This window comes from Ptychodera flava, chromosome 2 (genome assembly GCF_041260155.1).
Source record: "Ptychodera flava strain L36383 chromosome 2, AS_Pfla_20210202, whole genome shotgun sequence".
Classification (NCBI taxonomy): domain Eukaryota; kingdom Metazoa; phylum Hemichordata; class Enteropneusta; family Ptychoderidae; genus Ptychodera; species Ptychodera flava.
The window spans coordinates 2,141,707-2,169,247 of NC_091929.1; the positions used below are offsets into that span (position 1 = coordinate 2,141,707).

Below are 27,541 nucleotides of genomic sequence, written 5' to 3' on the forward strand. Positions count from 1 at the left end.
TACTTTGATGTTGTCATTGACCATCTTTTAAAAAACAAATTAATACTAACATATATAGGGAATTCTTTGTGAGACGCTTACTGCGGCTTAGGCAATTTATTGAAACGTGATTTATCTCCCACAAGGAAAAGAACATAACTTAACAAAACAACTTGAATTATAGAACCAAAAGGTACATGATAGACCATAACGCCTTTTTATATCAACTTTTAATTTTGAAATTCCAGTGTTTCGCCATTTTCTAGTTTTAAGTGGTGTACAATTCAATGTTTAAAAATATGGATATCATTTTCGAAGAGGATTTTACGTTGTTCAACTCAAGATTGTGAAACGCGTTCCTACATTCCTTTTGTCATATATTTTTATAAGGTTCTTTCGTTTAATCACGGCCCCTTAATCACTGGGACGGTGGTGTACTTCCCCAAATGGACTATTACAACAATTCCAATGTTCCTGACAACTAAGTCTTAAAGGGCATCTTTAGGGTCAAGCGGCAGCCGGTCGTAGGGTAATGGCATCAGCATGACCCAAAATTTACATAAGGTCACTGGAGCACAGAATGTGAATTTGCTGTCTACTAGTACTTCACTCTGCCGAGGGGCCACTCCAGCTCTGCCAAGTGCCTGTATTCCTCCTGTCCCTGTTTTTGCTTTCGAGGACTAGTGCAACCCTCGGATTGCAGCCCTAGCACACAGTAAATCGAGGTAAGAACTGTGGTTTGTCTTGAGCAAATGCCGAAGCGATATCCGTCACATCTGATTCGCGGAGGAATTCAACAACAATGATACAGCATCGAGTGCGACTCATGTCTTGCATGCATACGGTATGAATATAACCTGGGACCGCACAGTAGGTTGACTGTATAGACATACTATACCACGACAATGTGATCCAGCGACCGTAATCTGAGAAACGTGTCGCGATGCGGATGAGTCAGTAGCAATGTGTTGTCCAGGGATTGGCACTTTTTGAGTGCTGGTAACCTAGAGTATTTGAATCTTTAATGTAAATCAGTGTAAAATCTGTAGAAATTCCTGTGGGTTTCGTCCATGTTATATACTTTATCATCCTTCAAACTCGATCGTTTAACTCTTGTATGCGTTGTGTAAACCGCCGGGCGGACGTCGGCAGCATAATTTTGACAGTATCGAGTATGGCGATGAGTGTTCTGGCCGTGATCCATTCGGGGATTCATCGAGGCAAATATTATGAACGCGTACGGGATCTGACTTGAGCTCAAGAGAGTCGAGTGGATCAAGTCGTATAGCTTGTGCGGAGGCGCGTCGTTTATGTTCACATTGGATACGGTGTTATTATGTCAAGATATAAATATCAGGCCTCTTGCACTAAACGAATAACATACATATACACTGTTTACCCTCATTTGTGTGTGAAAACAGCGTACAAATGATGAGACCCAGACAGGCCTATCCTGACGTAACTATGGTTACCCAGTTGTCGGCATGTCATTGCTAGCATTGAGAATGAGAAAGAACAAGATCCCACTTCATTAGGCTCAATTCGTTAAATTATACAGGGCAACTCAGCATAACTGCAAGGTTAAAACGCTGCATACAAGGTATATTTTCAAGAGTCATCTGAAGGTCAATATAATGTCACCTTGACCTTCACATCTGACAAGGTTTACTGTTGAATATGTGAAAACCCTATGAATGAATAATTTGCGTGATAATTGCTTTTAATATGTTGTTTTATATGACGTTGCATATTATCTACATCTTTGTCAATACCAGTGGATTTTGTGATACCCGCCCATTGTTACTGTCAATGTATCCAATTACCAGATAACTAATATCCAGTATTGTGGCCCCAGATGTTTTTTGCATCTGCAAATTCACTGGCATTGCCAAAACTATATGAAATAATAGCAATAATGTTCATGATGGACTCAAACAAACTTTGCACTCCATAATGTTCTTGGTGAATTGTGCAAAGTTTCCTTTTGTCCAATATGTTCCTAGAGGGGCTACATTATTTGCTCACATTTGGTATACCAATGTGAGGTTATCGTATAAGCTGAATCAGTTCATTCGCATCCATTTGCATGTCTGTCTGTCTGTATGTATGTATGTATGTATGTATGTATGTATGTATGTATGTATGTATGTATGTATGTATGTATGTATGTATGTATGTATGTATGTATGTATGTATGTATGTATGTATGTCCGTTCATGTCAAAAACTCCTAAACCGCAGCACCTGCTGTCTTAGTATTTGCTGTAAAGGTGCAGCTAGGGGTGGCGATGTGAATTTGTTCAAATGAACTTGTCAGTGTCAAAAATATGCAAATGAGGGGAACAAAGGAAAAACCCTGCAAATTGCTAAAACTCTGTAACCGTTGGTTAGATAGGGTTGAAACTTGGCGGGCAGGTTCTGTAAGGTATTCTGAATTAGGTGTTTAATTATTGGGATGAAATTTCCATGTTTCTATTTTTGGGGTAATTTTTTCAGTTTTTAGTCAAAAAATCTCTTTCTCTGAAACCACTCATCTGATTGCTTTGAAAGTTGGTATACATGTTCCCCAGGATGACCTCAGTTACGTTTATACAAATTGAATTGAAATTTTCATATTTGTAATTTCTGGGCAATTTTCCAAAGTTTTGGTCAAATTTTTTTTCATCCAAAAACTACTAATCTGATATCTTTTATATTTGGTATACAAATGATCAAAACCAATTTTATGAATATCTGGAAGATATCTTGAATTTTGTATTTTTGCTGAATGTTTTAGTTATATTGTCACCAGTTCCAATTTACTGTCAACCAGTTCCAATTTTGCCACAGTTACCATGGCAAGAGAAAATCTAACCAATCACAGATTTTAAGTTGGTGGCCGCTTTTTAAAAACAGCACCCTCGCATGGTAATTTTGAATACCAAGGAACTCCCCTTTGACCATATATGGGCATATTTTAGATTACAGGTGACTGTATACCTTTAAGTAAAAATTCCTCTTCTCTGAAACTGCCGGCCCAGTTTCTCTCAAATTTGGGTTGGATGTTTGCAAGGGTGTTACCCTTCTAATTTGCTAAAATTACAACAAAATTTGAAATATTACTGTTTTTGGCAATTTTTGTCATTTTTGGTCAAAAAATCTTTAAAAATATTTCTTTTTATAGTAAAGCCCTTGGACAGAGAGCTTTTGTATTTGGTGTATAGATGTCCAGGGATGATAATAGTTAGATTTGTGGAAGTTGTCCTGAAAGATACAAATTTGTATTTTTAAGACAATTTTGTCATTTTTGGTCAAGAAAACTTGTTCTCAAAATTACTTGTCTGATATCTTTGTAATTTGGTACAAAAGTCCCGAGGGATGTTATTAGATAAATTTTCTGTTCAAAGTGTTGGGAAACCCCAAATTTTTATATTTTTGGTAATTTTCTCAGTTTGTGACCTCAAATGACCTGCACCAACCCAGGTTATGTTATGAGACAGTTTTGAAGGCTGTGAACAAAATTTTGTAATATTTGGTTCAATTTGTAGGAAAATTTTATCCAGAAAACAAAGCTGAGGTGTATTTTTTCATTGCAGACCAATTTTTGCAACTTTTCCATGTAAGACACTCAAAAGCTGTTGAGAATTTGCATCCAGGATAATTCCAAATGTTGTAATCACGCCAACAGTGGAAGGCATTTCACTATCTGTAACTGATTTAAGTGCTGTGTACATTCGAATGATAGCACTCATAGCATTAATTAATAAAATTCCCAAGGTTGTAAATACATTTCCTGCCATCTTGCCTTATGTAAACATGGTCAGGAGGGGGTAGGGTCTTGAAGATTGATGAGGTAGCATTACTTTTTACGAGATCCCTTGTACATTTTTCCCCCTGTTTATTTTTTCCCCACTCTTCCAACCTTTTCTTTTTGTCAAGCCTTCTCTGGCTAATTTTTTTGTTGACATTTGCTTATGTATGTATGATCTGCTTGTCTCATTGCTATAGAAGTAGGGATTTTAGGTCACGTGACATTTGTGTTGAACGTACGCGTTCGATGCAGGTTTAGTCCGAACTTTCGTGTTAATTCTTAAATAGACCAAATAATCAGAGAAAATGAAACTGTAATGTTGAAGATTATTATTTTAACTTCATTTTGGGAAATTTTCACTTTTGTACTACGATAAATGGCAAAGCAGCACGACTACAAACTCACGCGTACCGGCAATTTTGGCGTCCATTATGAGCGTTGTGCCGTGACCTCGAATGTCCCGCGAAGGAGATCGAACATATACCTCTTTGATAGGCTCTCCGCATGACTTATTCTGATCGCATCACTATTTTTTGGGTTGGTACGAAAGTAGAGATCATGGGCTTCATTTTGAGGGGGCAAACGTTAAAATCGGCCGAGAAAAAACTCAATCTGTGATCAAACTTTGTGTTTCGTTTTTGTTTTTTTGAAAGAAAATCTTGATTTCCTTAAACGTTCGGCCCCAAAATTAATTTTATGATAAATATTAATTGTAATTCTGCAATAATTACGAGTCTGACGATGCGAAAAAGATGCTTAAGGCCCTTTTTAGCGAGTATGGTTTCACCCCAACTTTACATCCGGGCACTCCCGGAATCACATACAAGTAATCGGCGCTTCGCCGCATGTTCTGTGTCAGGAGGTCTAAGCTGAGTTCCGACGTTCATGATTTTGCAGCTAGATTTGTCTGATTTCTTATCTAACGCAAGGAACTAGAGAAATATACTTTACCCTTTCAAACGTTATTTTGTTCGAAGTAGTTTGACTTCCGGGTGATATTTTTCGATAGACACTGAGAAGTTGTCAAGCCAGCACTGCACTGCAGTGTAGGCATACGCACGAGCACCACACTTTGCCGATACTATACTGAAATTTTAGTTTCTATCTTTAGTTCCCGAGAAGGGGACTATTTTGTTCTCTCTGAAGAACAAGGCCATAGATTATTAATTTGTTCTTTCCTCATTGATGGTGTCCCGGACTTTGAAAAAGTTGTATTTATACTGGTTTGTATTTCGGACCGCTGACTTCGACATGTTCGAGGGTCTATGTCATTTACGGGGCAGCTTAACTTTGCATCCAGTTTAATGCAGTTGTTCATTCTATAAATGCGTGTTGCTGTTTTACGGCATTGACAAAGGGTTGAGAACGAAGTTTTTTTGACTTTTTGGAAAAGTTCTTTGTTTTAACTTTAAATCGACATTAATCAGACATATTTCATAATCATTTAATAAAAGTTGTAATCACACAAAAAAATTTAAAAAAAAATTCGAAGTTCAAATTAAAAAAAATCTAAAAAAATATTTTGTTAAATTTAAATCAAGTTCTAAAATGTCACAGGTATCATTTGATTGTTTACAGGTATTGTTGTTTATTTGTTTACCTTGTAAATATAAATCTAAATAACTTTTTTCATATATGCAAAGTAAATATGATGGAATATGATTATCATATTTCTGTATATGTTCACGATACATAATGCATACAGCGATCAATGTCACAGGTATCATTTGATTTTTTACAGGTATTGTTTTTTTGTTTACCTTGTAAACAGCATTCTAAATAACCTTTTTCATTTATAAAAATTAAAAACCATTGAACATTTCGTCAGCAATATCCACAAAAAATTTCATCAATTTTCAATAAGAAATGCTGGAGTTATTGCAAAAAGCACAAGAAATTGCAATCCTAGTTTCCTCAAACAATGTTCAAAATGGGGTCACCTGGTGGTTATGATAACTACAGGTGTCTACCATGGCATAATTTCTAAATAGGAGAAAGTTTTTTTTCAAATTCAACAGGACATATCTCTGCATGTACTGAACCGATTTTCATCAAACAAAATGCAATCAATTGGTCTTTAAGAGAGCTTTCTTTTGATATATAATTTATTATTATTGTAGCTGTCTATCAATTTCATGTAAAATCCCTAATGCTAAGCAGACAAGAAGTTGATATGCATGTTCCTAAAGATGACCTCCAGTACCTAAGTTGACCTTATTTGCTTTTGTCATTCTTGTTTTTCTGGTTTAAATATTTCTTGATGGACCAATTTAAACCGAATGTGAGCACACTGTCCTTGATGGTATTTTTACTTAAATGTAGGTGTGTTTTTTCAAATTCTCCTTGCAACTCTCACGGCAATTTGATTCATGGTTCACGTACTAACTCATTCTACATACTTTGAATTCAGCCAGTACTATGAATATTTTGAATGATTATTGAAATTAATTTACAGCTTTCCTGTCTTCCATTAGTATCACCCGTTGAGGAAAAATGGAACCAAAATGCATCAAGGAACAGCTAATGCTGCAGACAGGTGAACTATGCATAGATTCACCAAACAAAGTTACTATTGTTGGTGTTGGACAAGTTGGTATGGCATGTGCTTTCAGCATTGTACAACAGGTTAGTTTCAACACATAATATGCATATCCCGGTAAATGGTTCTACTCCAGAATAAAAAAGTTTGCACTGTGTTGTGCAGGCTCAGTATGCAAAAGAGATCACCGGATGCCATTAAAAACTTACCTGTGTGCACAAAAACACACAAAGATATACACATATATTTGTGCAGTAGTGTACACGTGGTTTTGTTTGTGCCCTGGTTTGTGCAAATTCTTGGTTTAACCCAATCTGATTAAGGTAGCTACCACATACCTTATAGACATTTTCAGATTTTTATTTTATTTTCAGTTATAGAAGTTCCCAACTCAAATAAAGTGTATATTTTCCGAAAGCACTGATATTGGGAAATCCGACAGTACCCAGTCATTATTTGCATAATAGTCATGTTAAAAGTGTTTTGCTAAAATCGGTTTTTCCTCCCTTTAGCAAACACGATTTCCGGTTGATATTAATGCATTGAAAAAACAGCAAAATTTGATGAAATCACGCTCTAGTTTTACAAATACAATGTATGAAAAAATTAAGAGTCGGATGGTCTCAACTAGGGCAGGTCGGGTGGCTAGAAATGTGTTTTTATTTGGCCTTGAAGTCATGACATGTAATGTATTTTATGTCAGCTACATTTTGTAACTACATTTTTGTCTGTGAATTTTTGAAAATGAAAGCAGAAGTTTCTGTTCAATCATTTTCTTGATGCAGAGAGAGAGTTCATGACATTAGCAACAAGAATTTTTCTGGTAAATGTTTGAATTATGTGTAAAGGTCATGTGAAAGTTAGAATTTCTATGACATGATTTCAAAAAAGTCTAATCTTGCTATGTAGAGCCTAATTACAGAATTGATTATGCAAATGAGCATATAATCTGTAAGTGACACCCTCCCAAATTTTATCATATTAAGACTAGAACGGTTTGAGTGTCTGCATAGTTACATCAATTTGTTTGAGTCATTCTTGTGATATAGCCAAATGCACAAATTCATTAATTATACAAATGACTGTTTATTTTGCAGAGAACATCCACCAAAATCTGATCAGATCTAGCTCCTTGCATGTTGATGCTATGTACCAAAGTGCATGACATTTATACTAACGGTTTTTAAGTTCTGACTGGAACAAAATCTGTCTATACAGACAGACAGACAGACAGACGCATGGACAGACATTGTGGCAACATTGGACACTGTTTGGACCTTTGGACGACAATGTCCAAAAATTTGGTGTCACTGCACAAATTTTGGTACAGGAGAAATGAATTACCCAACATTAACCAATATTTAAAATTCAAAATGGCTGCTATTCCTGTTTTAACTCTATGGAGAAAAATGAAATTTTTGATTTTAAAAAAAACTGAGACAGTCAAAATTGTTCTTTGGTGCTCAAAGGGATTTATTAACAAGCATGATAAATATGTCTTTGTATTGTAAAAAAATTGATAACTTGTAGAAACTCATATCACACAAGACTTTGTGGGAAGTGTATACTGTACTTGAGAAATGAAGCTAGACATAGTTGGCATCTTTAGAATAGTTTTTATCCGTGAAAAACTATCTTGTAATATACTCATGGGTAAATGCCATAGTAGGTCAGTTTTATGAGGTAGAATTGAGAACAACTGTTGATAGTGATGACACAATAACATTTCATTACTTAATTATGCATAACTAGCAAATTCTCATCAGCTTTGGTTGATTTTAAAATGATCTGGGACTTGGTTTTTTTGTCAATTTATTGAAGTCCGTTTTCACATCATACTGGAATTCTTTATTCTTAATTTTTCAAGTCTTGATTTAATACCAGGGCCTGCAGGTTGCGTGGTTATCAATTTGGATGTGGATTCAGTGTAGAATTGAATAATGCAATAAATTAATTCAACCGTTTTCACATTCACAAGATGTACTGGTATGTCTGTATCAATGACCTCTGATTGACCTCGGCTTTTTAACCCATTGTCCAAGTCTGAGCAGCTGTGTGGATCATCACAGTGGAGTCTATATTTACAAAATTTAACCCGGTGTCACTTTGAGTGGCTGCAAACCAGGATTGATTACTACCAACAAAAGATCTGACCGGATGAATCACCGCAGTAGTATAATGTCATCTTTGCTTTTCCTCACCAGTGTCTGATGGTACCACTCTAGGTGTGGCCTTAATGGTGTCACATTGTTGATAGAAATTTTCATCAAATAACTCAGGAAACATTGTCCAGTACTGATTAGTTCATGGGATGTGTGCATGTGTCCGATCAGTTGTGTTGTTGTTGAGGCTAGTCACCGACCAGTCCTGACATGCAGACTGATGGATGGATTGCCACTGTTAAGAAGTATTGCACTTCTGACCCAAACTTACCGCAAGTCTCTGATTAATAAAAAAGGATAATAATTTATTTGTAGAATCAGGTGTGCATTTTCATAAACAAGACATACTGAAGTTTGCAGCTTTAAGTGTAAGATAAGCAAGTAAATATACCTGTAATAGAATGTATCCATACATATAGCTTGCAGCCAAATATTATATAGTCTCAATATTAGTTTAAAATCAAGGCCTACATACCCATGAGTGAGTCAGTGTATTTAGTTTTGCTAGCTTACCAGTTACATTATACTGTAAATGCACTCCAGTTGTCCTGTAAGTTGTCAAAGCTGTGAAATAGACTTGAAAAGATGATTTATACATGCAGACAGTTTAGTAAAAACAAGCTGGATAATATTACAGTAGAAGACCATTGTGAACATTTTCTAATTTCCTGCTAATAAGTTAACTATAAATACTAAATACTGTCTAGTCTATACTTTATATATATATATATATATATATATATATATATATATATATATATATATATATATATATTCAGATTGTTTTGGTTTTTATTTAGAAATAAACTGACAACATTACAGAGTCAATAATTTTAAATAAAGACAGTGGATATTGTCTGCTAAATGATTTATTTAACATACAGTAGTGAAGGTATGCAGCTATGTCTGTCTTTACCCTTGGTGGTTTTATGCATTGCTAATGCAGTAAGGTCAAATTTTCCAATCTTCTACTTTACCTCTTATGGTAAAGTGACATTGAACATGTCAATTTCCATCTAACAGCAATTATGCAGAGGTCAAGTAACAACATGGCTGCAATGTCACCAGGGCTGACTAATTTGCCATAGCTCAGCATGATCTCTCTCTAGCCACACCAAGAGATAATAGTAGAATTGAAACCATACTCAACTCATGCACTGTGTTTTATATTGGCAGAAAAAATGAAAGAAATTTTTTACACTGTTTTATTGTAGAAAATAATATGAATTACATTTACCCAGTAATTATATTTTCATTATATTCAAAATTAATTATCGTTCAAAATGTTAGAGTATTGTTGCAATGAGGAAAGCAATAAAATGCATAAAATTTTGGATTTGAACCAAGTTCTGCCATTCATAGTCAGAGAGATTTCTTTTCGATCATTGCTGGTATTGTTACAAAATTTAAGTAATCTACTATCCTGGTAAGCTAATCCACAGATCTGTTATTGTTAAATTTATGCATTGACACTGCAAAATAATTTTGTAATTTGATGTTCATTGTAAATTCAAAGTTGTAGTATTTTGACAGGACTGCTAGGTACTGGCAGACTGGAAAATTTCCATGTAAAGCAAAAGAATCAGTACTTGTTAGATCTTGGCAAAATGGAACACTCACCATTGTACAACAGAACCCAGACATCACCCAGCATGCAAAGTACCTGTAAAGCAGTCAACAGACAATAGTTATGCTATAAACATAGGCTGTATACTTTTGAAGTACTTTAACCCTTTCAGGCCTGACTTTCTGCTAACTTACCAGAGCAACCCCTATTAGGATCCCTGGTGAAGGGACTATGCCCCTATATATATGGGTTTAATGGGCCTGAGACGGTTAAGTGTCAGCATAGTGTCCTTTGTATTTTTATTTCCTCATAAATACTGAATTGTCCTGTCAGAGGTGACAGACTTATTTAGAGGGTAATTTTGATGTAATTGCAGTCATATTGGTGGACAACAAAAGCCATTGTTTGGTATTAGCGATGTCTATGCCTACAGTGTAAGTACTCCACAGTCAGGTCATAGGGTGACTAGGTCATATGAAATCTGTAAGTTTTATGGTCCTGTATGGTTTGTGTTGCCATGACTACAGTATCAAAGTTTTAGAGTATATATCATACTCTCCACATGCAGGTTACATTAAGAACTTTATTCCATGATTTAGTACAACATAACAATGGTTGATTGAACTATGATTTGGGTTTAGGAAAAAAGGTACATAAGTTATACAATCTTTCATTTCAAAAGAGCGGTTGATCAGCAATTATATTATAAAGAATTCAACAAGTTAACAACATTTATTTCCATTGCTCGCTTAGGAAAAAATTGACGTTGCGTGGAGGGATTCCCTATTTCGAAAAATTGCAAAATTCAGTTGTATAGTAATTGTTACTATAGTGTCAAATTAATTTATAACGGTCAGAAAATACACTGTAAATCTAGCCAGTGTAATGATTTCAACATTTCAATCGAGGAAAGATGTAACATGTCACCTTTTTATTCAACATATATCAAAACAGAAATAACCCTCCACTGACATTTGGCAATCATGTTGATGAATCTGTTATGTTGTTTCAGAACCATTATTCAGTATGCAGATGATCTGGTTCATGTGTTACTGAGACATCAGTTACAAAACTCCCGTGATAAATTAATGTGTTACTGTTGTTAAAATATTATAAAAATACTGTCTTTGTCTGAATTGATTTTCAAAGACGTCTGCTGTGAATTAATCCTCAAAATATTACTCCCCAAATATGAAGTATCCACTTGTAACATGAAAACGTTAATGAGCATTAAAATGTATGAACACAGGCAAATTTTTGAAAAAGTAAGCCACAAATATTGAGGAAAAGCCAGTATATTTGGTTCAAATACAAAATTCCTTAAACTACTGGGCAGTAGTATGGAAAACTGTTTTTATCACGTACCTTTACAACACAGTTTTCAAATAAGTTGTGAATACTACAGGAGGTATAATGTAACAAAAAAAGCAAAAAATAATTGAAATTCTAAATATATATAGAGAGTACAAAAAATTAAGAATGCAAATCATAAGCAGAATTTGCACAGTATTATTGAAAAGAATAACTCGTTTGAAAAGCTTGCAAATAAAATCAGTTTCTAAAAGGATGTTCTTTTATAGTTCAGGTCTTCAGGTTCATATTGAAACCAGGTCAGACTGCAATAGAATTTCACTGACACTAAATGTCTGGGATGTAAAATGTCACGCCATGTAGAGACAGCAGTCTGTAAAATATATGCTGGAATTCATCAACAATGTCACACCTCAATGGTATGACTGTCTGATAATGATACACTGTGCAGTTTTTCAAGCAAAACCAATCATACTTGATAATAGGACATATCTAAAAACAATATCAAATAAATGTTTAATTTTCTGAGTGGGAATTCACATTCAGTAAGAATGTAATGGTGCTCTCACATGCTAATATTACACAATTATACACCATCAGTGGATATACCCATGTAGTACGGTAAAACAATGATACACTTGTCACCTTTCATGCATTATTTAAGATGATATACCTGAGGAAAAATGATATTTTCTGTAAGATAGTCACATAAATACCACGTCGTCAGTGAATTTGTAATCTGTTCATTGTATTCTTAATAATTATGACTTTCCAATCATAATGAAATTCATTATTTTAAATTTAAAATTCAAGGTACATAAATAAAAAAAAATTCTCATTGAATTCGATGGAAAAGATCAAAAGGAATATGTCGGATCCAGACAAGAATGCCAGACATGGTTCGGAGAAATTCTGTTCAGTTAGCAAGACTTCTCAGACATTCAATCTATGCAGAGATACATCTGGAGCTGTAGCTGAGATACCAAGGGTATCTGATTGGCTACAGTCTGAAGTATGTCAGTATTTCAAGATATACAATGCATGCAATGCAAAGCTGTATGCTGTAGTGGCCCTCAGGTGGTGGCATCTGTGTGTTGGCCTTGGTCAACTCAAAATTTTGAAAGGAAGTATGTAAGCAGTTCAAAAACACGCATACAATTTTACGCAAGCAAGTTTTAGATTTTCTTGATTATTTACATGTAAAGTGAGTGCATGGCAATTCAAGAGTTAAAGCATGAACTTCTTTTTCAAATCCATAATTTTACACTATGACGTGAGATTCTGCAAGCATGCAGGTGTTTGAAGTACATTTTACAAAGTCTGTAAGCACAGATTTTTAATCTGGAAAGCTGTGTTGTACAGTCCAATTCAAATACCCGGTATACTGTGTATTTTTTATGAAAACATCCATAGCCATACGCACGCAGGGTTTTAAAACAAAGACTTTAATTATACTTTTGCCTAACTCGCTGGATTAGTGCAAAGGGGTATGAATATTTTTTTGGTCAAAGTAATATTTTTCCCAGTTTTAGTGACCATCTTACCATGGACAATGCAATGAAATTAAAAACCATCATACATGCATTGATGGCTCATCATGCAATATCAATGTAGAAATTAACATTATGCAAATTAATCATCATCTATGGGGTTTGTCTTTTTAGCTTTGTCTGTGAACTTTGGAAAATTTGACTTATGTCCCACTTGCAGTTGCTATAAAATCATTGCAATTGTACTATATGAGCTCTTGCTCAAATTTTGAAAGCTTTGAATATTTCTGATTTCTTTGACAGGGCTTGGCATCAGAAGTGGCCCTTGTTGATGTCATTGCTGATAAAATCAGGGGAGAAATGATGGACTTACAGCATGGCATGGCTTTTATGAAAAAGGTGAAAATTATCGCAGATACTGGTAAGTTCTGGTTGTGCTGTAGAATATATAGCTCGATTTCAACCTGATAGCAAATACCTACCCTTGCTATACCTACCCGTATACTCTCTGTGTGGCAGTGCTCATTGGCAACCCTTTATGTCACCCCAGAGTGGCAAGCTTTATACTGTCAGGCAAACTTATATCACAACCCATGTGTAAATTTTTGTTGTGACCATCTCATCAAATCTTCCACTTCAGAAGTAATTATATCAATGGCTATAGTTTAGCTTTGGTAGTTTAAGAGATGTATGCTATAATCTCCTCTGTATGAAATTACTGCAGGGTTGTAGAGGTTTCTATGAACAACTGGCAGACCAATCACAGCTATTGTTAATCTAGTGCTAAGGTTTACATTCAAATATTAAGAAAGGAAACAATGGCCGGTTTATTCCTATCCTTTGTAAATGTATTATTGAGCATAAAACCAAGATATGTGGTGATCAGGTTCCAGTCAATATGGTAGCTTGGAGGGTAAGATGAAAACGCGATGGCGCCAAAGCTTTAAAAACTAAAATATTTGTCTTTTCTATGAAATCTTTCTTCAGACTACAAAGTGACAAGTGGATCACGTATTTGCATTGTGACTGCCGGTGCTAGACAGAAGGAAGGAGAAAGTCGTCTGAATCTTGTGCAAAGAAATGTAGAAATATTTAAAGGTGAGAATCAAACTGAAATGTGATCTTCATGTATGGTGGCAGAATTTTTAAATGCCAGTAGCTGTAACTTTTGATAATTTTTTCACTATTTTTGTTTTGATCACACATTCTTGTTCTACTCCCATAAAAAATGTTGAAATACCCACTATTTAGCTTGTCAACACATCGTCTGTACATGTTAAATGCATTGTTATTTGAATTCAGGTGCAGACCAGAATTCACTTGTCAACAATTAAACAATACAGTTTACAAACATGTGTATAGACTAATTAAGCTGACAAGCTGAAGACTGTATATCAACGTGATTTGGGGAGTTGAACAAGAAATTATGATTGACATTAAAAAAAAAATAATGAAAAAAAAAATCAAAATTAGCATAACTGGACCTTTACTAGTGATGATCTAAAATTTATGCATCAAAAACACAAACAGAGTTTGGTGTGATATCTTGTAACATACAAACTCATGACACAACTGCAATATTTACAACATGCATCAGAAGCAGTTTGTCAGAAATAGTATCCTCATCTGTCAGTGAGTGATAATAGTTACAGAATCACACTCAGAAACACAGTTTTCAGAATTCATCATGAAAATAATTGCTACTTTATTTTGTAATCCATTATTTGGTTGAATTATTCTGAAAACCGTATGATATCAAAACATCCAAACTTTACAATGCTGTTTACAATAGATTGGGAATGGATATGTGTGTGTATCATCTTTATTTTCAAATATCATTTGAGAGTGATGGCTGTGACATTGAATAGTGTCACAAATTACTTGACTGCACTTGATCTCAGTCACTACATAGTAATATTTAATTTTAATTACACAAATTATAGATTGTTCAAAAGAAACAATCTGTGTATGTGTCAACATAAACCAATTTTCTTTCTCTGACTTTTATTAACAGGCATAATTCCAAAGCTGGTCAGGTACAGTCCAGATACCATTCTGTTGATTGTGTCCAACCCAGGTATGCCAATATGCTGCCATATTTGCTGAATTTTCAAGCAAGTACCCATATTTGAGCCAAGCTTGAGATCCCACAAAACACTATTTGTCAGTTTTGCTGGTTTTTCTCATACTAACTACATATTGGGAGACGTTTGATATTATCATGACAGAAAATTTTCCATAAAATAGTATAATGCATTGCTTCATCTGTGCAATAATGTCATGTGATATTTGTGTTGAAATCACCAACTTCTGTAAAATGGTGTACAACGATTTTTTATGCAGTATGATATTGTTACTGCTACTATTTCATAGTTCTTTTGGCACACCAGTCAATTTTAGTAATTTACAGATATGACCGTGCTCTAATGTAATGTGTATCATGGCAGATATGTATCCTACCTAATACACATTTTGTTTACGCTGTATAGTCACAAAAATGTTTTTCGACAATCATTCACATTGGATATCTTGGATCTCAGATAAAATATGAAAGTACACTTAAAGTGAATGACTTCACCTATAACAAGATTATGTAAAAAGCTGTAGTCATGTCGACCTCATTGCAGTATCCTTTGTAGAATTAGAAATTAAATGACATCACATTGAAATTCAGGCTCCACCAAAGAATAGTCTGTTGCCATAGTGACAGGTGTATGTCACTGCAGAATCTGTTAGCCTTTACGTCAATCACAATGCACACAATTGGCTCTTATTGTGTTCTCTGTCTCTGTTGTGTTCTCTGTCTCTTGTGAATAAAGTTTCACATTTAATTCTCACAACAACTCAGTACAAAAAATTAGACAGTGTTGTTGTCGAGGAATAGAATTTTAACCTTGATTATCTGTCCTCACACCAGCCAATGAATATCACTGCAGTAATTAAGACACAGAATTCATTGTGTCATCCCTATTTCATAGTAGACAGTCCCAATAAACAATAGGGTGAAATAAACAAATTAAACCATAGAGGAGTGTTGGATGATGGTATACACTGCCATGCAAGTGTAGGAGGGACTGTGGACATTGTGTGACATTTGAAGATGGGGCACATTGTTTGCTGTTATACAATGAATGACCTTACTCAAGGACAGCTCACTGTGTAACTGACCTTTGACCTATAGTGAAATGAAGCAATGTGTTCCAAACTATTCTATAGAAGATTGTTAGTTCAGTAATTCAGAGTAAACTACAGAGTTCATTATCATCATTCATGTTGCAAACTGATATTAACCCTGACACAGTCAAATTTAAAGTCCAAATTTGCTCATCGAAAATAAAAGTTGCATCAAAAATTGTTGTGGTGATTATTATAGCTTTAACATATTTAATTATCACAGTTGATCTGCTGACCTATGTTGCTTGGAAGATCAGTGGATTGCCAGCCCATCGTGTCATCGGCAGCGGAACAAACCTGGATTCTGCCAGATTCCGTTTCCTGATGGGTGAAAAACTGGGAATTGCTCCTTCCAGTTGCCATGGCTGGATCATCGGTGAACATGGAGATTCCAGTGGTAAGTATTTTCATAGAATTAATTTGACTCTTTCTCACAAAAAAAATTACTAATAACAATAGAGATAACAATTGTTACCAAATAAATTGCTATCACTGGTATATAAGTCCCTTGATGAGATACGTGCATGTAGAAAGACATGCTATACTTACGTTTCACACATGGATTTTCTCATTTTTGGGATTATCAAGTGTGTTTTTTTTGTGTTGTAGCTGCCTATGTATAGCTGTCAATAGAAAAGTTGACAATATCGCAACATGCCATTTCGTAACTGACAAATTCCCTTCAGGGATGGTGATGTAGATCAGTGGTTTGTCCTCTGAGTATGCAATGCTAACCAGCAGTGTTTGTGCTTGGTTCCTCTTAAGGTAGTATGCACCTCGAAAGTGAAAGACTTAAACTTTTGCTCTAACTTTCCTCAAAGGATCTTTCAATCATTCTCTATCAAAATCAAGAATAAAAATAGGGGGTCACCGTGCAAATTTTTGTACTAGAGAAACAAATTGCCCAAGATTTACCGATATTAGAAATTCAAAATGGACGCATGCATCCCTGTGTTCACTCTATGGAGAAAAATAAAAATTTTTGACTTTCGAAAAACTAAGCCGGTAAAAAGTTTTCTTTCATCAAGAGCTTTAAAATGAACGCCCCACATGTGGTATATCAGAAGAGAATTGTCAAAGTTTGAGAGTCCGAATGTCTGTCCCCGAGGTGCGTTCGACCTTAAAGGGAAGGGTATATTTGACTTCCAGAACTCGGTCACTTAATTCGCTCTTGTATAATAATCATAGAAAAGTGCACCACAAGCGTTGAGGAGTGTGACTTTGCATTGAGTCGCGGAAGCGACGAGAGTGAGACGGGAAGCAACGAGGTCTGGAGACTACCGATTTCCGCATTACAGGATATTTATACCCACCAATCAAATAGCTCCATTAACATTTGAGACAATAGGTGAAACTTTGTGCATATTCAACAGAAGGAGGAGCTTCTAAAAATAACTACAAAGAACAAGATGTAACTCACAGCGTCAATAAACTCGTAACCAGTGACTTACCCAATAAAATGACATATTGATCATACCATGGAGGTACCAAAAGACTTCATGATCACACTTAAAGACTTTTGGGGATTCCCTCAACTTACGGACGTACCACAAGACTGCTAACAAGACAGGCACCGTAGCTAGTTAAACTAAAAAAAATGGAGCTGACAGCAGAACTGAAGAAAGCTATCGATTGTGGCAGAGAAAAACTGTCGTATGGGTAGAGCATGGTCCTTTTTTAGTTTCACGTGTAGAGAGCATGGAGGTAGAAAGAAAGAAGGAAAGAAAGTAAGACTTTCTTTCTACCTCCATGGGTAGAGGAACTTTGGTTTGAAAGACAAGCAGGATGATGCGATTGCCGTTTTTTTATGGGGAAAAATGCATCAAATGCTGAATTTGTTTCACATTTGCTTGACATTGATCACCAATTTCTGGGAAGAGGCTATGGTGACAAGCAAGAAAGTTGTGCAGCCACAGACTGGACGACCCCCGTCCTTCTGATTTTAAAAAGAGAGTTCTGTAACTGATAGACGTCGATGGCTCAATGCATTGTTGGTAAACTCTTTGGATTATACCAATTTAATATTTGTGTATTATTCAGCACAAGGATTAAGGTAGAATGCGTCTCAGGGACAGATATTATTGGGACTCTCAGATTTCTACAATTCTTTTCTGATCTCTCACTTGTTGTTGCTCATTTTAAAGCTCTTGGAGAAAGAAAAAACTTTCTATGTCTTAGTTTTTCGAAAATCCAAAATTTAATTTTTCCCTCATAGAGTTAACACAGAAATGGCGGCCATTTTGAATTTCAAACATCGCAAAATGTTGGGTAATTTGTTTGGCTGGTTCCAGACTTTGCATGATGACCCCCGATTTTTATTGTCTATTTAGTAAGAGAGTGGTTGATAGTTTCATTCAGGAAAGTAAAAATTTAAGTCTTTCACTTTTGAGGTGCATACTTTCTTAATACGTGATTTCATCAGCAGGTGTAGTCACTGGCTCTCTCTGTATATAACATTCTGGTCAATTATTCATTTTGTAGTTCCTGTATGGAGTGGCGTGAATGTAGCCGGTACTTATTTGCAGAAACTGAATCCCAAGGTTGGAACTCCCGATGATCCTGAAGGATGGGAAAAAATTCACAGAGATGTTGTTGACAGGTAAACAATCTCAGTGACAATTGTACAACTTAAATAATAAATCTCAAACAGTGTTTGTAATTTTCTAGCTAAGAATCAATCACAAATTTTCCCGCTTTGTGTTTTTATTGTATTGTTAGTTGCATCATTGTTTTAATTGCTGTTAGTTTTTTTGGACCTGGTTTTTTACTGGTTTGTTGTTTGTATTTGTACTTGTTTTGTTTTGTTTTGTTTTCTTTTCTTTGTCCTTCTGTAAATTTTTAATGTCAACCTTGTGGAAGATCGGCCTTATTGGCCGAACATGTTATCAACAGTAAATAAAGTTAAATAAATGAATAAATAAATAAGTAAATAGATACATTTTAAACTGAGATTGTACGTCATCTTTACACAAGCCCTTGCACTTGTATTTTGAGTGCAGAGCTGATATGCAGTTACATATAAACAATATGTTAAAACCGGGAATTTGAATAGACCACCAGTACAAACAAAACAACGTATGCGTGTGCAAGTGCATATAGAAATATGTGTATTTCCATAGGCACTTTGTACACATGGGATTGTTTGTACTGCCATCACGCGATCGTTTGAGCACACTGAGTCTGTAGAACACATACGTTCTTTTTATTCCAGAGTTAGAACCATAGGGCTTCATCAACATAAGTCTGAACACATTTATCATTTCCTGTCGTAAAATCATGACTTGGACAGTGGCCGTATTACAGTCTATGGTTTCCAATGATGAAGTTTTTAGCGAGATCTTCACAAATACAAGACTGTATGTTTTTTGTAATCTGTGTTGCAGTGCATATGAAATAATCCGACTCAAGGGCTATACATCCTGGGCTATTGGTCTGAGTGTAGCCACACTGGTCACTGCATTGTTGAGAAATCAACATAATGTCTTTGCTGTGTCTACATTGGTCAAGGTATGTATGCAAATTAATTACGGTAACATTTTCATTCTGCTGCAGTGTCCCAACAGAAATATGACATCAGAATTTTCTCAAATTAATTTAAGAAAGTCTTAGATCAGGGATCACAAACTTTTTCAATCCAATGCCAGCTAGGTGCAAAGGTCGCACCAAAAGCAATGACAAGAATTTCTCCAATTGGTTTAAGAAAATATTAGATCAGGGATCAAATGCTTTCATCATTGTGTAGTTTTGGCATTGTTTTAATGCAAGAGTTGTTCTTTTGCATATGCCTCATCATAGTGTACATTATCTCATATAATATGATCTACGAATTCATAATTAAGACTCTTACAGTTACTGGACATGTACTCCTTACTTACGCTTCAACAATATCACTCACTCACTTTGCACACAGACACTGTAAACACACTGTGAACAATCCGCTAAAGTCTATGCAGAGAAAAATGTTGAATTGAAAGTTTGTCATTTTACTGTAAATTTCACAAAAATGGCAAGACATCAGACCATAATGGACTTGTCTCATTATGACATTTTATAATCCATCCTGTGTAATTTTTAATGAAGTAAGTATATACTTGTCAGGCAGTAAGTTTCCATGATGTACACTTTTATCTCTTGAAATTTGCCTTTTCGTAAATGATATATATTAACAGCCAGCTACTGGTTAATTTTCTTCACAATTGCTATACCAGGTTTAACCACATTCTCTTCTACTAAGGTCCCCTGTGTGTATATATATGTTTACCTTGATTCAATGGCAATTGAAGTGGTTTCCAGCTTTGAACCTGAGTCAATGAACTTTCACACTGCAGTATGACAGCCTGGCGGCCATTTTACTCATAATGTATGTGTTGATTTGTGATTTCATCCAGTGTTATCTTAGGACTACTACCATGTTGTCAATTAAAATAATGGATTCAAATGAAATGTCAAATAAAGAGATTTCAGCACAAGTCATCAACAAGTACTTGTAATTTTTCTTCAAAAATCTGACATATCTTTCTGTTTCTATCTACTTCATTTCACCATGTCTAACACACTTCTAGAACATGCATGGCATTAAGGAAGAGGTCTTTCTCAGTGTACCATGTGTTCTTGGTAGCCATGGCATTGAGTACAACCTTCAACAGGTTCTTGATGACAGTGAGCAAGCCAAGCTACAGAAGAGTGCTACTGCAATACATAAAATCCAGTCTGAAGTGAAGATCTAAAAGCTATAGGCTGTCTTCTCTATCGGTAGTAGTTATTTCTATCCAATAATGCATGTTTCTCTCCTAACAACACAACAACAATAGCAATAACATACTTGGTAGATCTCAATGATGGTGCAAATAATAACTATTAACACTGCTGTTTATCCAATAACAGCAAATGCTTGCCAACCACAATTTATATTGGTCAGTACAGATAAACTGTGTCAATGTAAATTTGTGGCTGACCTTTGACCCAGATAAATGTGCTGCACTCTCGCTATGTATAAATAGCTGCCTTAAAGTCAACTCTTATTATTTCGCTGCTTCCGTACACAATAATGGTGCTTTGTTTTGAAAATGATGCCATGATGATAGCACAGTGTGTTTGTTAAGGTTGAGATATACATCCGGGTAATTATCCTGGTCAATTTTACAAATCTACTTTTCTATCACAGCAATCATATTTAGTGTAATTGTTCCAAAACAATTTATCTATTTACTATAACCTTAGCGAACAAGGCTGTTGAACCACTGCAACGTAGACCTAGAAAACATCATGCCATATAAATGTTGTAAGCATTAACTGCAGGGCAGTGATGTTCTCCTTGTTCAATTAGATATCAGTGGTCTCTGAAAAAGTAAACATCACTGAGTACTGAATGGCTTCAAATTGAATGGCTTAGCAGCTGATATACAAACACTCAATCAGATTCTACCATCATTCCTAATGTGTAGTTAGTCTGGCTTTGCTGTTTCTGTTTCTTAACTTGTACTCATCTGTGTTTGTTTCATACATTCACATTGCTGCTATCCTTACAATTCTAACGTGACCCTCTCATCATTCAATCTCTTCTCTTTTTCAGAAAGTCATCTTTCTGTTCTCCATTTTACTCACACATCACCCTATCATGCATTATTTTACCTGTTCACAATAAAAAAATTTCAAATCTGTAAAGAGAAACAGTGTATCGTAATGATGATAGTGATATCACTGGCATTATTTTTCCCATCCATGCATACCATGTCCCTCATTGTTGTGAAAAGTACCAGCACCTGAACCTGTTTATTTGCAGTCAAACAGTAATTTAAAGAAAGTGAAAGCTGAAAATCCACCCTCTTGCTGTGACTTTCCAGTAGCAAGTTTATTTTTGTTTTTATTTATACCTACTTTATGCAATCTGTATTCAGAAAGTTAGGAAAATGTTTACTCAAAATAAGAGCCATGCTCTCACAGTTGCTTAACATATATTTGCTTCAAATATGCCAACATCACTATGTTAGGGTTTTCAAGGAAATTTTATTTGAAAAATTTTGTTGTCTGCTTTACTTTTGCCAATTCTCATTGCTATTTGTGCAAGCTTACATGTAGCATAGACCCTCAAGTGTCTGTGATGTAAGAAAGTTAAATTGTGTGCATAGATGCTTTTATCAAACATTTGTATGTCAATTTATGTGTAGAGTGATATAACTAGTTTGTGGTTGTGCTGTTGTTTAATCATTTATCATTGTCGTGCCTCAATATCTTGCCAGTATTTTTGGCAAGTCTTCTTTCAATAGCTACTGTGGACAAGATAACCTGAAATATTGATAAGTTGAAATATGTGTCATAGGCAGGGTGAATGCCATGGTCATAGCAATTCAAATCACTATGATAGACTTCTACAAACAGTAATGCCAGGATGTGTGGCAATGCCAGTGATCATGAAATTTGCTTAGAGTGTGCGTTTAAAAGATTTCATCTCCTTGGTTATTGAGATAACTAAGACTGTCATGATGTAAGGTAGAATGCGCCTTATGGACACATATTCAGACTCTGAAACTTGTCCAATATCCTTTTAGTTTACCATTTTTAGGGGCCCATTTTGAAACTCATGGCATGAATAAAAATTTCAGCAGCATATTTTGGTGAAAAAACTAACTTTCTCCCTGAAGAGTTAACACGTGATTGGCGTTCATTTTGAATTTCAAATGTTGGCAAATATTATGTTCTTTGTTTCTTTAGTCCCAACGTTTGTCCATTGATTTCCAATTTTTATTCTTGATTCAGAAAAGAAAAGGTGTAAAGTTTCCGTACAGAAAGTTTGAGTAAAATGTTAAAATCTTTCAATTTCCAGGCATGTACCACTTTTAACTGATCATGCTGTACCTAGTATGTGTACAACAATAAGAGATATACTTTAATAATTTTCCAGTTTGATTTTTCTCTCTAAAAATTATTTTTTTTACATACCGTCAAAATTTTCATGTTTTACTTTAAATTTTTGCATATTATGATGCTTAAATGTTATATAATTCATTGACTAAAAATTGATGTTAAAAATGCAAACTACCATCTGTATAATATGAAAAGCCTTCCCTGTAGTTTTTACATACAAGCAATTTGAACAATCGAAAACAATGCAGCCAGCATGTGTGATATGCATTGTAACGATGGACAAATCAATTCTTTGAAAGACGGACATGCAAGTGAAGGAAGACACCAAACACAGGCTCAGACACAAAGGTAGTTTCTACCTGTCTCCTAGAGTAACAATGTTATCTTTTTATTTCAGGGAATGTATGGTACTGAAGATGAGGTCTTCATCAGTTTGCCGTGTTCGCTAGGAAGTCTAGGAATTGTTCATGTTCTCCATCAACACTTAACAGAGGATGAAAAAGCCAAACTTCTTAACAGTATTAAAATATTGGCAGCTTTACAGAAAGACCTCAAACTACCAAATATTGCAGAAACTGTGATGTAACTACATGTATATATGTGTAGAAATAGTAGCGTTAGCACGATGTACCGTTCTACTCATACAGAAATACAAGCTCTGAAATATAATCCGCATTGATATTCATGCATTAGATCTTTTGACATTTGGACTCAGACACACAATTACATTTATTGATAAAGCCTTGATGCACAGATAGTGTGATTTTCACAACAAATCTGACATGTTACAGGGTGTGAAAAGATAAACATTGATTAATGTACAGTCATGTATGCCATACTTTGCAAGGTTGCCTATTAAATTCAGATATCACCATGCAAACTTGATATAAAATCAGACATCATAACTTTCATTTTTCAAGTTCAATTTGTATGTCTTTATTGGTTTTTAGTTCAAGTTCATGGAGGTGAGATACTACACTCCAGACATCATATGCCAATCCCATGATGCTCAGTGTGTAAGTAACAGGTCCTGATAAGTCTGCAACATTACAGTACATTGAATTTCAGATATCCTGTGTAGGAGAATGAAATCTTTTCAAATTAAAAATTGTGAGTGGAGTAGAGAACGCCTTTCGCTGGTTGAATAATTGTAACATATTTATTGTACCTATTGCATTGTTGAAGTACTGCATACAGTCATCTAAAAAGAATGCTAGCTTTCTTTTGAAAGGACAAGGTCAAGTATAGCTTGATAAGCCAACAATCAATTACTTCTTTTATACATTTTTTTGGTATATTCATCCTTTATACATGATGTATAAGACTGGGTCATCAATTGTCTTTTGTATATATACTTTGTACTAAACTACAAAAACTGGCATAATTGAACATCATTGCTTTGTGATATACTTCTGATTGCAAATAGTGATCTACAAGTATTCTTGCCATAGATATTGTACTGTAGTTCATGTTTCCTGAAATGTTTTTAACCAAAGAAGAATCCATCAATAATTGATCTTTTGAATTAATTTTTCATTGTGGTAAACATACCCTAGGGTACTGCTAGCCAAGAAAATTCAAATCTAAATGTTTGTGATCATGGCTGACATAAATCAATAATTTTTTTCTTATTCATAAGTGTGATAATTTGCAGTTTTCAATGGTTTGTTAGCAAACCTGTACATATATCACCTTAACATTTCCCAAACAAAAAGCAATGAATAAATGAATTGCTGACTTTTGAATGAACATACAGTTTGAATTTTGAAATATTTGTTTCTTAAATGAACTTATGTGAAAATTTCCCTGCTAATGATTCTGCAATTGTATTCTGTTACAAATGAATGGAAATGCTGCAGAATTCAACCACAGAGAGCATCAAGGTTTATCAACATAAATAATGACTGCTCTCCCACATCGCAACCAACATTGTATATTTTCAATCAGATTGAATATAGTATTGTAGATAATCACTGTTTCAGTTTACAATGAACTTGATTGCATCAAACAGTGGCATTACCCATATATACTGTAATAAATTGACAATGTAATTTACAACGAAATTGATTGCATCAAACAATGGCGTCACCCATATAAAATAATAAATTGACAATGTAATTTACAACGAAATTGATTGCATCAAACAATGGCGTCACCCATATAAAATAATAAATTGACAATGTAATTTACAATGAAATTGATTGCATCAAACAATGGCGTCACCCATATAAAATAATAAATTGACAATGTAATTTACAATGAAATTGATTGCATCAAACAATGGCTTCACCCATATATAGTAATAAATTGACAATGTAGATGACACATTTCAAAGACAAATACTCCAGGTACCTTGTCTGTACAGTACTCAGATATAGTAGACTTATAGTGCAAGAAAGCTATTTAATCGGAATGAATTGTCGTGTGACACCATCAAATGGTAAGAATATGAAAAAATGTTTTATATCTCCAAAATTAGTCAATGGGATGTTAATGTGACAATAGAACTTCATTTATTAAAACTGTAATCATATCAGAAGATTGTTTTATTGAATTTTATTTATGTGCTTAAAATGCTAGCCAATAAAAATGTGAATGTTTTCATATACCTTATCAGTGCCTCAAAAGTCATGGATTTTATGTGTACATTACTAGTACATTTGACTTGCATTGACAGCCTTGAGAAAATACCATCACAATGTCATTGACCACCCCCTCCCAGAAAAAACCCAAACAAACAAAATAACAGAAATGATGCTGAATGTATATGCAAAACAGCTTCTTCAAGTTTGAGTTAAGATTCTTGAAGGATTATGCTCTGTGTAAGAAACACTTCAGAAATGTTAACTATTTGGTAATTATTGAAGAGTGATTGAAAGTCTTGGAAGTGTTTGGTATCTGATACATTATTAAGTGAAATGAAGAAATCTGTTTGTGAAATTCATTTCATTGGAAATAAAAACCTGATATCTGGGTAAGCAGGTTACCTACCTCTGTGACTTTTTCCCAACCCTGAATATTACGTCCTGCACATTGTACGCCGATCATACCTTTCCCTGATCATTATGTCCTGTCACATTGTATGCCTATCATACCTTTTCCCTATACCTTTTTTCAGATCCCCCCTGAATACCCTAAAAGATTTTCAAATGCCCCCCTCTATATGATTAAAATTTTCAAGTCCCCCCCCCCTAAACTATCACAAGCACGGATATTTGTAAAGGATGTGTGCACAGACAAAATAAACACGTATTGGGCCATTCCGCTCGCAGATGTTCAACATTACCTGTTATTAGTACTTTGTAAAGTCATATTTCTAAGGCAAGTTCTTAAATTGATTCATTTTAAACGCATCAGTGAACTTTTTGGATTTATCAGTCTAAGCCAACTTGAGTTAATCCAAATCTGGCCAGGCCAATTGCTCCTGCCGAAGAGCACACAAAATGACAATCATGAGAGAGTATGCAAATTGTGAATTCTGGCTAATTGCCATATTGTAAAAAACTGAGCATAGTGACCCACCAAAATTTTGTTTCAAAAGTACAAGACATATATGAATTAGATGCTACTCAAAATTGACAATACTGGAAGGTTAAAATATTCCATCAAATAAATGTTTTAATCTCTGAAATTTTGGGTGTAATAATGGCAAATTTGGTTATAAAATAAATAATTCCATTTAGTCAGATATTTTTTCATTTAGTCTTTACTGTTGAAAGTTTTACTTCTGTATTATTTTATGATTTGACTATGCAAATTAGAAAATTGAATATGGTGACCCCCATCTTTTTTCCCTAACATTATTCTCCTATGCCAGAAAGTCTCCTGGTTCCATGTGTTGCTCTCTGGCCTAATCTTGTGTACAAGTATGTTTCACTGTCATGAGCATCAATTGACACAAAGCTCTTCTTAGCTACCATGTACATCAGAGTCAGAGCTATCTCTATCACTGTTCAGGTATGCAGTGACAGTGACACTGCAGTAGCAGAGCATTAATGATAGTGACACTACCCGTAGGCAGTAGCTGTATTAACTTTGATAATTTTGACAATATTTTTGTTCAGTTTATACAACTGCGTTCTTGTTCTACTCCCTACAGCATGTTGAACTGTCCAGTATTCAGCTTGCTATCACAGCCTATGTATGTGTACCATGCATTTGTATCACTGACAACTGACTGTCACTGATTAAATTATCACCTAATACATATTTATATATGCAGGCTTTGTCGACAAACTAATATTGTGTGTTTGATTATGCTGTAGGGAGACAGCAAGAAACTGTAGTTGATGTATTACATAGAAATATTGCAGAAATCATCAACAGTTGCAGCTTCTGCCCTGTTACTAGGCTCGTTTGTTTTTTTATGACAAATCACACGTTTAGATTTTTTCGAGATAAAAGTCATGAAATGTGACAAAATGGTTCTAGATTTTTTAAATAATTACTAACATTACAACAATTGGATGACATAAAAATGGTATTCATTTTCATTGAATCACCTACAAAAACTTGGAATTGGAAAATGTGAAACATAAAAGAGAACCCAAAAATATTCAAGTCCCCCCTACAAGCAGAGCAAAATTTTCAAGTCCCCCTCTACTGCCCTGAAAATTTTCTAATCCCCCCTGAATTCCTCCAGCCCCCCCCCCCCCCCCCCCAACCA

General features: G+C 34.9%; 1 protein-coding gene across 2 annotated transcripts; it reads left to right on the top strand.

Moving 5' to 3' along the window:
- The first annotated feature begins 546 nt into the window (after positions 1–546).
- On the top strand, positions 547–25,488 carry LOC139151308 (L-lactate dehydrogenase-like). 2 transcript variants are annotated; one of them, XM_070723995.1, is made up of 10 exons: positions 547–704; positions 6,243–6,393; positions 13,141–13,258; positions 13,825–13,935; positions 14,852–14,914; positions 16,235–16,408; positions 18,493–18,610; positions 19,395–19,518; positions 23,273–23,457; positions 23,826–25,488. In XM_070723995.1, the coding sequence occupies exons 2-10, from the start codon at positions 6,262–6,264 to the stop codon at positions 23,842–23,844; spliced, it is 1,044 nt and encodes a 347-aa protein (XP_070580096.1). In that variant the 5' UTR covers positions 547–704; positions 6,243–6,261; the 3' UTR covers positions 23,845–25,488. The 2 variants fall into 2 exon arrangements, with proteins under 2 accessions (XP_070580096.1, XP_070580105.1); XM_070724004.1 differs by lacking the exon at positions 23,826–25,488 and adding an exon at positions 20,574–20,763 and having other exon boundaries at positions 23,273–23,410.
- Positions 25,489–27,541: the final 2,053 nt, after the last annotated feature.